This window comes from Egretta garzetta, unplaced genomic scaffold (genome assembly GCF_000687185.1).
Source record: "Egretta garzetta isolate BGI_Z169 unplaced genomic scaffold, ASM68718v1 scaffold270, whole genome shotgun sequence".
Taxonomy (NCBI): Eukaryota; Metazoa; Chordata; class Aves; order Pelecaniformes; family Ardeidae; genus Egretta; species Egretta garzetta.
The window spans coordinates 913,001-925,704 of NW_009258274.1; the positions used below are offsets into that span (position 1 = coordinate 913,001).

Sequence of the window (12,704 nt, forward strand, 5' to 3'; positions counted from 1 at the left end):
GGGGGCAGGGGGACCGTCACTGCACCATGGCACTGGTGGCGTTCACAATGGTGGTGGCTGGCGCCGCCAGCTCCACCAGCGCCTCATATGTCCCCACCACGAACCCCACGAAGCCGAAGAGGCTGATGGCGATGTCCTTGGCGATGACAAGGGGGTGCATGCCCTCTGCATAGTAGGTGGCGATCTCCAGCAGCGGGGGGAAGATGAGAGCCAGAGCGCTGCTGCTGACGGAGCCCACCAGCGAGATGACGATGTCCAGGCGCGGGATGAGGATGGCCAGCACACCTGGAGAGGGAGCAAACGCAATGTCAGTGCTGCCAGCTCCCAAAGGGCAGAGACCCTCCTCCCCCGAGCCAAAGCAAGCAAAAACCCACCACAGGGCTGCTGTCTGCTTGAATCATACCTCTGCCCTTTTCCCTGACACACGAGCTTTGAAGACTGGCTGCATATTTTCCAGCAACTCCTCCCCAACAAGCAATTAAGCTGTTGCATTGAGTTAACAAAACGCAGCACGCAGACCAAACCCTTTTTGTCGCCCTGGGCACCACCGCAGTGAGCTCCAGGGCTGAGCAGGACCCGTGCCCCAGCACACAGTTGCCGAGTTGCCGCTGGCACTGTAAAGCCTCAGAAACCCCATAAAAGCTGGAGACAGGAGGAAAAAGCCATCTCCCCCCACCCCGAATAAACCCGTGTGGTTTGCATGCGTTTAGAGCTGCTCCAGCAGCAGAGCGCCCACGGCACAGCCCGGGGGAGAACCTTTGTCAGGTAAAAACTGCAGCCAAGGAAAATCCCCCTGGGAGACTTCTGACAGCTCACATGTAGCGGTGCAAACTCCGGCGTATCCCTGCTCCTCCTCCTCCTGCTCGGGGCAAGGGGAGGATGGAGGGATGGTGCCTTCTCCTTCCAACCAGCCCACAGCTGCCACCACCTCTGGGCTCCTCTTGGGGCACCCCAATGTCAGTGTTTGGGGAGCAGATTTAAAATAAAGGATCAGCAAGGTCCCATTTTGCAGCTGGGAGTGGTGCCCCTTGGCATGCTCACACACTGAGTGAGCTCCCCACCCACGGCAGCCTCAGCACTTGGGAGCAGCACTGCTGCTTTTTGGTCAAACAAAGCCCGAGGAAAGGGCAACCAGAGCTTTGCACAACAGAAGAGTGTTCTCTGCAAGCAAAGAAGACTTCAGCACTTAAAGTGACCAAGAGCAATAAATTGGTTTATTGCTTTGAAAGCTCTGCTTAGAATTAGGAGACACCTAGAACCATGGCAGCCACAGCCTCTGTGGACAAGGGGTATCTCAGAGCTCCTTACGGGTGGGATTCATGCACTCCCTGGCAATCAGCTGCAGGAGAGAGAGGCTCTTGGAGCCTCCCTGAGCCAAAGATCGCCCATGGCACCGCAGGAGATGGAAGGCTCAGGAGATGGACAGCAGGCAGAGACACAAACAGAAGATCCTCCTGCACATTGCCACCACTCCAGCCCTGCTGGATAAGCCTAAAGATGAACAGTCCCCCTGCCATGGGGCACAGCAGCAAAGGTCCCTGCTGAGCTGACCTGGAGGAAGTTTATCCTGGGGCTCAGCCCTGCACAGAACCAAAGATGTGCTCTGCCAGGTCTCTGCTGCCAGCAGCCTCCCCTGTCCGCAGGCCATGGGGATGCTAACAGCATCCTCAGCCCACCCCACACCACTCTTTGGACTCAAAGTGAACAAAATTATTAACCCCTCTCTAAAACAAGCAGAACTGAAGCACCAGCTGCAGTCCTCAGCCTCCAGGGGCAACGGTTGTGCTTTTCACAGGTATTAATTCAAAGGGTTTTTAAGTCTGCTGGTTTTGAAGTCTAAGCTTAAAAGACGCCCATACACCAAATTGCATCCTCTCTTTGGAAGGCAAAGCCATGATGCGGGCTTGTTCTGCGGCCACGCAATCATCCAATGAATATTCATGCAACCCCCCTAATTGCTTTTATCCAAGCCAACAGCCAGAGCAATCTCTTACGTGGAAAGGTAAGGGGAGGAGGTACAAAGGAACCAGCATCCTTCCACCCACACCCCCGCTGCCTCCCTATACACCCAAACAGGAGGGTAAAGCCACTGTGGGTGCCTAAAGCCATCCCATCACTCCCAGCTTTCGGTTCCCTGGCCAGGCACACCCCAACACCCGCCAGGAGAGGCTCCCATCCTGCAGGCAGGCTCTGAGCCCCACCGAGGCACCAGGGTGGCTGCGGCACATGGTCCAGCACAGGCGGATTTCATCCCTCCAGCTGCAGGCGTTGGGCAGAGCGAGCTTCAGAAACACAGCACAGAGGAGACAGGGCTTTGCCCACCTCTGTTCATGCAGTGCCTCTGGCCCTTCACTAGTGAGAGCCCAGAAACCAGCGGCACCCTGCTCTCAGCCAGCTCCACTGACCTCGAGTTAGCACCGCGCGCCTCTCAAACCCAAACCAAAGCCAACTGGGACACAGGGCCAGGTTCCTGACGCTTAACTCTGGTGCATCAGCAGCATCAAGCCATGGAGAAAAGCTTTTTCAGCAGATGATGCCTGGGAGCTCAGTCAAGCATCTCAGCTGTGCTGACAACAGCAAGGATTTAGCTTTCAGGAATCAAAGCCAGCCAAAATCAGATACTTCTGCACTTCATTTGCTCCACACCTTTCCCAAAGGTCCACCAGGCTCGAGCCTGGCAGCCTGCTCCACCAGAGCCTCACTGCAGGCACCAAATACTGTCAAGGGAAAGCAATCATTTGGGGCTGATCCAGCCAGACCTGCCCTGTGGCCACAGGCACATTGGGGCTTTGGTTATGGATCGTATGCTATTTTCAGTTGTCTTCTGCTGTGCTACATACTGCAAGGAACGTGTGTGTGTGTACAGCACCCCTCCTTCCCTCGTGGCCAGCAGCCCCTTTGCAGCCATGCCCCTGCCATGCAGGCACGAGGAGCCTGGCTGCACACAGCCTCTGCTCTGGGCTGCCCTAGCACTAGACCAGGTGCTGGGAGTGTTCCATACAAAGCTTGATGGGACTCCAAGGCCCTCAAAAGTGCCATCCGGGGGATCCCAGGCCCAAGACTCCACAGGGATCTGCCACCTCCAGACAATGTGGGACATTTACTATTCCTCCACAGAGGAGGCCAGTCCCACACAGAGGGGGGCAGAGGACCACTGCTGCTGCTCCTTGGAGGCCACCTTGGCCCACCAGCTTTCATCAGCAAAGTCCAGGAGACTCCCTGCTGTGAAGGCTTTAGCAGCAGGGTCAGAGGCAGCAAGGAGAGGGCGAAGAGTCTCCCAGCACCACCAGCCCACAGCAGGAAGGAGGTGCCAGGTTCTCATAGGGGAACTCAGACAGGCTGCTTTCTACTCACAGGTTACACCAACCATGGCCACCCTGAGGAGGAGGTTGACCAGCCAGCCCCAGCGCTCTGACACCCGGGCGACAACGGGAGGGATGACGATCTCAGCAGGCACGTAGAACTGCACAGCGTACGTGAAGAAAATCCCAAAGGAGAAGAGCAGCTTGACAGCTTGGTACAGCCTGCAAACAAGAAGGAGGAGACCGAGTGAGGCATACTCTTGCTCCAGCCCCCACAGCATCGTCTCCCCCTCCTAAACACTCTTGGAAAATTAGGGGTGATGCATTCAATCCACAGAGACCTTTCTTTGGCAAGAGATAGCAAGGAGACAGAGCAACCTCTAAGCTGCAGCAACACATGCCTCCCCACCCAATCAGAGGCTTTAGCCCTGGCTTTGCGTAAGGAATCATCAAGCCAGGAGTTGGGCCAGCAGCCTCTCAAGTGCTGCTTCCCCTTGGGAAACCTCATGGGTATAGATGTTTAGAGCTATTTGGAATAAAAAAAAAAAAAAAAAAACACCCAAACCCAAACCACTGCCCTGCTCCTAAATCATTCAAAGGCACAGGGAAGGCTCATGTGTGCTTAGCCAAGGGACCAGGAGCCTAACTTGTTCTTCGACAAGTTAAGGCACCTATGTACGTTTCTAGATGCTCACGTGTGCAGCACTGCCCTTGGCTGCGCCAAGCAATTAGCCCTCCAGGTACCTCACTCCCCACAGACGGGTACAGGCTCCGTACCACCCTCTCCAATTGACCAGGACAGACTCTGCAAGGTCTGCGCTGACACAAGGGGGCTGCCTTCATGGTCACTCCACACAGACAACACCCAAACATCCAATAGCACTGGTACTGCCAGGAGCCTGCAATCCTGACTTTTGGCCGGTGACCCAGAATGAAGTTGCATCTATCACCCATCCCAGAGGTTCCTCACCTTGACCTTCACTAACAGAATCCAGCCTCTGAGCTGAAGGAAGAAAAAAAAGCTCCTTTTGTCCTATTTGTTAGCAGCTGGATTTTATTCTCCATCTTAAAACAGGAGATGAAGAATACCTTTACAGAGGCTTATAAGCTGCAGCCATGAATATTTCACAGGTTTCGATTACTGCTTGGCTTCTGAGTAGGGGGAAGAAGGATAAGTCAGGGCTTACAAAGCAAATACAATGCAAACATCACCACCACCACCTGCAACTCTAGCTCCTCCATAAAACAAAAAAGAGCAGCTGTTTTTGGAACGCTGCATAATACATGTTTGGGAGGAAGACAAGAGGGCTGAGGAGAAGGAAGGTAGAGCACAGACAGGCTGCAAACAGCGCCTTAGGCTCACCCTGAGTCAGATCTCACCACGTCCCAGATCCTACAGCAATGCAGCCATAAGGCAAGCGTGGCTGCAAGAGAAAACCTGCTGCAGGTGGCCAAAAAGCCACCTCCCAGCCTTGTCTCTGTCCTGAGCTCCCTGACAGCACCACAAGCCTCTCTAAAAAAGAAGTGACATCCAGTTACATCACATATGGTCCTACCCGTTCCCCAACTGCAGGCCAAGCAGTAAGCATGGGTCCTGCAGCAACCTAGAGAACGCACTCAGCAAATTCCCAACAAGACCGAATTGGAGGGAATAGCTGACACACCTTGGAGCAGGATCTAAACAATGTGGTGGCATGGGCAAATTTCAAATGCAAACATAAAATCCTGCACAATGGGAAGGGCTGGGGCCCAGCTTCCCATCTGGCCAGGAGAAAAGGACCCGGATGTCTTAGTGCACAGCAAACTGAACGTGAGCCAGCAGCAAGACCTTGCAGTGATTAAGGTCAATCACATAGCAGCTGTGTAAGCAAAAGCATAGCCAGCAGGTTAAGGGCAGGGATTACTCCCCTGTTTGGGGCTTGTGATGCTGTGTCTTGAGTATTGTGTCCAGTCTTGGGACTCCCAGGACAGATGTTGACCTACCAGAGCAAGTTGAGCGGAGGCTACTAGGACAGTTGGGGCTGGAGCACATGACATAAGAGGAGAGGCTGCAAGACCTGGGCTCATTCAGCATGAAGAGAAGGTTAAGGGGGATGTTATTACTGTCTTCAGCTACCTAATAGGAGAGCACAGAGAAGACAGAGACAGGCTCTTCTCAGAGTTGCACAACAAAGAACTAGGGGCAACAGGACAGCTGCATCCCAAAAGGGTAGCTAAGCACCAGAACAAGAGCCTGGAGAGGTGGAGAACCTCCCGCCTTACTGATACTCAAAATTTAAGTTGGCCCTGCTTTGAGCAGGTGGATAGACACAATGATCTCATGATGCCCCCTCCACCCTAAATTATCTTGTGATTCCATAGGTAAATCAAAGCTATCACAGAGTCCAGAGTGCACCCACTCAGCCACACATGACTTTAGCACACAGTAGCCTTGAGCCACCTACCCCACAGCCAGCATATCTTATCATTCTATTTTCAGTTAAGTGATACTGTAAAGCCATAAAGCATTCCAGGGCAATCCATGATTAATAGATGTTATTAAAAAAGGTACAGAAGAAGGTTGGATACCAATCCTGTACAGGTCAGGAAGCAGGACAACAAGCTCAAAGGGCATTTTAAATATCAAGAAGAGGAAGAGCTCAAGCACTAGCCTTAACCCCAAAACACGGGTCCATCTCTACCAACCACAGCAACCGCCTGCTTAACCCAGAGAGCCACACCAGGCCATCCCAACAAGCTGCGAGAAATGGCATACCCTCCTTTGACTGTAAGCTCTGTCATTACCTACCTCCAAGTGGCCATACGCAACCAAACATCTTCCCCCATACTACAGCATTTCTTCACTCTTCAGATGGTGGGGTGAAGCAACCCTTCCGAGGATGCGAGAAGGGATTTCTGCATAACAGTACGGTATTTTGGAGGTCGTGGTTAGACCTGGGCACTGGAAACCAACACACTCCTCCTTTGAGGAAGCTGCGGTTATAGAGAAATGAGTCTGGAAAAGTCCTTAGTCATCCCATAACTCAACGATTCCGGACACGTTCATCGAATCTGTTCTAGAGACCTCGGGCGATGGCTACAGCCCAGGAAGGATGCAGCAATGATGCAGCATCTCCACCACAATCCTCGCCTTGTCTCCCATGCTGCAGGCAAACCCCACAACTCCTCACCCACAGCCCTCATGACCAGCTTTTGTGGCCCAACGCCTTTTACTGCTGGGGAGAAAACCCGCAGGCAAAGCAGGACAGGCAAAACACTCATTTTGAGAGCAAGTCTTCACCCATCACCTACACTTCATTGCACAGGGACACAGCAGTCAAGACTTTAGCCCAAGTATCCCAGTCCTTACTGTAGATAACCCATGTCCAAGTCCAATATTTACAGCCTCCATCAAATGTTCTTCCAAGAAGCAATATGCACAACCACTGAAGCAGTTTGCGTGCTGAGTCAGGACCGCAGCACACCTTTCCCCAGCCCAGCCTGCCGGAGCCCTGCCGCACACGCGGGCCTCCCCAGGCACTGTTCCCAAAGGGCCTATTCTCTTCTCCCTAGCTGAAAAAACCTACATTTTTTTTTCAGAAAAGTACTTTGACAGAAAGGATCAATACTCCTAAAAACATGCATTTGAAATGGGATCTTTCTGTAGCCTAGCAAGTCACAGAAATCCCATTACCTTCTTCTAAGGCAACATCATCCTTTAGAGCAAACAAAGCTGAGATTTCCCGCAGAAGCCCCCGGCAGCATTGCAGGTCAGCAGATGTTACAGGCTGTGGCATGATCTTGTGCCCTGCTGAGCCCAAGACTGATCTCCTTTCCACCCTCAGGAGCAGCAGCAGCATTTCATCCTCTCCACACCTCACTTCAGCTTGCTGAGCTGATGGGATTCATGCCTACTGTGCTTGGCACAGTGGGCTTCAGATCTCCCTACAACACAAGCACTTTTTTCCACCGGTCCCATCCCTCCTCACTGAGAGGAGAGACCTGGCAGGACTCCCAGACCCTGCAGGGGACAAGGCAAGGCTCTTGGCAGGAGCAGGACCTTCTGCCACACCGACACCAACATCCAGCAGTTCAGTCACTACACGGATCCAGCAAGAATGAAAGTCCATGCACTCAAATTGAAAGAAACCCACATAGCAATAATTAAAGCAAAACCAGGTTATATGGTCAGGGTTTTTTTTTTTAAATCCTTGCTTTCTCCAGAGCCCCAGCTGTGCACCAGGAGGTCAGCATGTGGAAACCCACAAGTGACTCAGAAATGAGTCCTACTCAAATCCACTTAATCAGTGGGGAAGAGACATCAAGTCATGCTACACAGTGCTGGGCCGCTGCTAAGAGCAGAGAGGATGGGCTGGGGAGAGGGACAGGCACCCCCAGCTCCAATTCTCACTCTGGTCTCTCGCAGGATTTCAAGCCAGCAGAGACATCAAAGAGAAACTGTTGAACTTCAGAGCTCTCCTAGGCAAACCCGGAGAAACTGTGTTGCTGCAGGACAGCTTTCCAAGAAGCCTCGTGGCATCAAAGCCAGCCCCCAGGCCCAGCTCCGCACCAAGGCGCAGGAGATGCTGCCATGCGAGGGGTTCCTCTGTGGGGCATGGAGCAGAGCTTCTCTCCAGCTTGCCTGTCAGCACCATGTCCTGCCACACAGACATCCCAAAGCAGCATGTCATAAGAAGCAACAGAGATGGGTTTTTTCAGGACTTTCTCAAATAATCCCAAGCAGAACAAGCTGGAAAGGTATTTGCATGCTCCACACTTCTTGTCCCAAAGGCAAGAGAAACTGCTTGCATTTCTCCTCCAGAGCTGTGACGCTGAGCAACCACTCACCCTCAGGGACAGACCTGCACAGACCCCAGCCAGCTGCTGGAACACCCACCAGCACCAGCAAGAAGAGAAATAACCCCTCCAGGTAAGCCAGTACAAGGTCAGGCCACATGTATTTCCACAGGGCTCCAACCAGCGACCAGAGCCTCCCAAGAGGCTGCTCCAGATCCCAGAGGAGGATAGCCAGGTCTGGGGAGCTGCAGAGCTCAGCCCTCATGGGAAGGAAGGGGTATCCTCATGGCACCAGCGCTCACAGGCAAAGCACCAGCTCAAGACAAGCCGCATCCAGGCACAACACGGAGTCCAGGAGTGGGAGTTTGAGCTCCGGGACTGCAAACAAAAAATGCAGCCCACATGTGGAGGTGTCACATCTCACCCCCTCTGGCAGCTCCCAGCTTTGGGTTTAGTTTTTTCTGTGCTTCATTTGGGGAAGACAAACAGTTTTTGAACTGTTTGATGACCACCTGATATGGCCACACGGGGGTTGTGTTCAACATCCACCAGCCAGAGTGCAGCTTAGCCCCCAAAAAGATACCGTAAGGCTCCAAGAAAAAGGCAGGAGCTGCACCCACCCAGGCAGAATCCACCAGGGACCCTGAGGGAGCAGCCTGAACTGCAGAAGTAAGACCGAGCTCAGACACTGAAGCAATGAGCCTCACCACCCCGTTTATCAGACAACCCTTGACAAGCTCCTTTGGACAGTTTGGCTACGGCACGGTTGATCTTTCCCCAAGCTCACCCAGATTAGTTCTCCTAAGGAGCGACATCCCCCACTGCCCCCTCTCCTGCCTCCCTGGCTGGGACCCTCCTCCCTTGCCCCCCAGCCCCTCCGCTCCCCGCGGGGGCTCACCAGCAGTTGGGCAGGTTGAGTGTTATGCTGGCCTGAATGTCCGCCCCGAAGCGCAGGTACCCCAGGACACTCAGGCTGATGTACAAGATGGTGACAATGGTCATCCCCACGTAGAGGATGACCGGGAACTGCCGGGGGTTCTTCATCTTGTTTTCCAGAGGCAGAACCTGGGAGAGGAGGAGGAGGAGAAGGAGGATGACAAAGCAGCAGGTTGCCCCCGTTCCTCTATATCCCCCAGAAAAAGCAGGAGGGGGAGCCCCATGGCCAAGCACAGCCCCCCATGCCAGGGGACAGGATGGTCACACATGGACCCCAAAGAACCCAGCTGAAAAAGCTGCTCCACTGGAGATCTGATTTCTGTGCTCCCGTTTGAGACCTTCGCGCTTGGCATGGCAAGTCCCCAGCAGTGTCACTCATGCCCCTGCCTTAACGAAGGGACCTGCTCCCTCCCCATGGCAGGAGCTGTGCCCACTGGGGCCTGGCATCTTGGGGCGGTGCCATCTGCCCTATACCATGATTGCATTACACTCTGCATCCCAAAACAGCACAGCCATGCCCACTGGAACAGGCCCATCATAATACATTGTCCTATTTTCTCCAGCAGACCCTGGAAAGACCAAGACACTTTCTCCTATCAAGCTTGTCTGGACAGATTTCAATCAGGCAGGACAACAACAAAAAAAAAAAATAAAAAAAAATGGAAGGACAGAGCCAAGTCCCTCATCTCTGTACTACTTGCTTTCAAATACAGGACTTCAGCAAACTTTTTTACAGCTGTCTTTGGGTGGTAGAGATTTCAATAAGAGGCACAGCGGCAGGGCTGGTGAGGAGGTAGGACCAGAAAAGCTTTTATTTGCTTCCCCACCTCCAAGTCATGCGAGGAAGAGAGCATTTGTGCCTCACTGCCGGCAAGAGATCCTCTGCCCTGGGCAGAGCATTTGATAAACACTCCTCCTGTAATGGATTTGGCCCTCTCCAGCCCTGTGTTTACACACCCAGCTTCTATTAAGAGATGAAAAGACTTTTTTCTCCTTTGAAGGGAGCTCCCGGAAACAACCCACAACATCTTAGTGAGCCATTAAGCTCTCCACCCACCCACCCTGTTTTTTTCACAGACACAGCCAGTCTATTTACAGCATCTCAAGCAAGAGGCACATGCAAACCCAGCCCCACAGCAGGCTGGGGCCACATGGCTGCCAAAGGGAAATTGATTTTTGTGTGTCATGTTTTATGGCCTCCCACTTAGGCAGCTTCAGGGTCCAGCCTGATTAATAAGACTCAGGATGATTCCTCATCCACAGGTCAGCCAAAGGCAGCTGCCACTGCAGTTCCCAGCAGAGCCCAATCTACTGCCAGGTACCTTCAAAGCAGCAACCAACCTACTGAGGTTTGGAGCATGTGCTCCTCCAGCCTCAGATGGAAGCAGCAGGGTTTGGCCCAGGAGATAGCCTGGAGGCTAAAGCTAACAGCATCATCCAGAATTTGGGCTACCGTCAGAGAAGTTCATCTGCAAATACAGCTGCAACGCAGAGCAGGTGCTGCAGCAAGCCCGAGCACCAGCTGAGCCTCCCGTACAGGCAGCCCCGCTGCCACACGCTGAGACTTACCACCCCGATGCCTTCGAAAGCAAAGATCGCAGTGCCAAAAAACAGAGGGTAGGTCTTCCAGGCTGCTGCTAGAGGCAGGTTCCTGGGATCAGGAATGTCCTGGAAAAAAGCCCACACAGGGTTCAGACATGGGGAGGACGTGGCCTGCTCCCACCACTCCCTGTCACAGCCCCACACTGCAGGGAAAGCCCTGCAGAGCAGAGGGTAACCACCGTGCCCATGGGAGCAAGCAGCACCCCACAGTACGCAAACACCCCACTGTCAAGCTCCCTCCACCTGCCAAAACACAGGACGGACATGACAGAAATGGCAGAGGGGAGCCGTGCACACATACCCTGACGATGTACTGGTAGATCACAACAAGGCTGCCAAGCATGGCCACATTGGCCAGCATGGAGAAGATGGACAGGACCTTGAGATTCTGGATGAATGAGAGCAGCACCACGAAAGGCAGGAGGGAAAGCATGTATAGCCGGGAGTCCATGGTGGGGGTCATGGCCACCGTCCTGTTGGAGGTGCAGTCATTGGTGGTCCCATTTGCTGCAGATATGACCTGGAGAAGCACAGGAAGGCTTGATGAACTCACGCAGGTCTGACAGCCGTGGATCTCGGCAGCCCATCCCAGGTGGGTCAGACTACTACCCCATCAGCTCACTTCCATACACAGCTCGTCAATTAAAATCAAAGCAACACAGGCTTTCAGGTAGTTTTGAAGAAAATCCATTACCTTGCTAGGAGCAGAGGTAGGACCAGCTACAGCATCTGAGCTGAGACAGCAAAACCTGCCCAAGCCCAGGCTCACTGAGCATGTGAACCTGGCAGCTGAGTGCACCGAGGGCAGAGGTGGTGTGTGCTGCCCACGTGCCCAGCTGAGAGGAGAGGAAAGAAGCATTAAGTGCTATCTCCTCAGAGATCCTTTTCCTCTTGCTGCACCAGCTTGCACTCAACATCAGGCATCCCTTCAGCTGCTCAGCACCATGTTCCCATGCAAGGACATCTGGAAGCTACTGTTGGCCCCCAACTTTGCTTTCTTCATGGGAAATCATCCTTTCCTTCAGGTCACTCATCCCCAAAGGCACTCCAGGCCACGTGCTCACCCCTAGAGACAGTTCTGCCCCCAGAACCGAGTGGCTGAGCCATCCCTTCCAAGAGCATGGGCACGTGGTGGAACACAGATACAGCCACAACTGAGCTGGTTTGGGTACCAGACACTGTCTGGCCACTGCAGCAAAGGGCTGCCTGCAAATTAATTTAACCTGCTCCAGAGCAAGTCCTGCCTCAGAGGAGAGGCTAAAGAGCTGCTGTGCAAATCAGCATCCTCCATAGGATGTGCAGAGCCATGCACCCATGGGGCAGTGCTCCTCCAAGCCCTGTCCTGCGTTTCCACAGCTTGCTCCAAAGCCATTTTACAAACCAAAGCTCTGCCCAGCACAGCGGCACCTTGCTCACCACAAAAACCCCACCACAAAAAGAAATAAGCAACACTCCCCTCTCCCCACCCAAAAAATTCCAAAACTGAAACCAAGGGGTTTCCCAGCTGTGACCTAAAATGGGTTGGATTTGCAGGTTTTGCAAATTTCCCTTGTGGCTTGAACCAGCCTTCAGTCTCCACTGTGAGGGGCCCAGCAGAAAGAAGCCAGCCTTGAAGCAGCACCAAGGGGGCCATTTGCAGGGAGCAGGGGGCCAGTGGTAGTCCAGCCCCGTGCACACACCCTGATCGCTCCTGCTCTCAAGGCTGTTGGCATCAGTTCACCAGCATTCACCCATTTATTCCTCCCCGCCATCCCATGGGGCAGCATGAGGCAAGGCTCCTCAGCTACTGCTCCTGGAGCAGAGGCAGAGCCCGTCCATCCGCCGCCACCCCCTGGCAGAGCCCCCTCGCTCCCCAGGAGCCACCTCTGAAGCTGATGGGCGTCAGGGAAGGGCTCACGAAGGGCGTGGACACGGTGGTAGCAACTGGACCACTGCTGCAAGAGCAGAACAGGAGCGCACAGGGAACAACGCTGAGCAGCGCCAGCGAGGCATTGAGCTGGCGGAGGCTGGGAACAGGGACTCATTATTCCCAGTTTCTTACAGCCAGGGTTTCTATTGATTTCCTCCCAACACCCTGCAGAAGGAAAC

General features: G+C 53.6%; 1 protein-coding gene across 1 annotated transcript in view; it reads right to left on the reverse strand.

The window, feature by feature from the left end:
• Nucleotides 1-6: 6 nt before the first annotated feature.
• LOC104123169 (proton-coupled amino acid transporter 1) overlaps nt 7-12,704 on the reverse strand; it is a 16,787-nt gene continuing 4,089 nt past the window's right edge. Inside the window, exons 8-12 of the mRNA XM_009635393.2 lie at nt 10,918-11,136; nt 10,584-10,682; nt 8,977-9,143; nt 3,355-3,524; nt 7-285 (exon numbers count right to left, since the gene is read on the reverse strand). Coding sequence (XP_009633688.2) covers nt 17-285; nt 3,355-3,524; nt 8,977-9,143; nt 10,584-10,682; nt 10,918-11,136 — 924 coding nt within the window. The 3' untranslated portion in view covers nt 7-16. The remainder of the gene's footprint in view (nt 286-3,354; nt 3,525-8,976; nt 9,144-10,583; nt 10,683-10,917; nt 11,137-12,704) is intronic.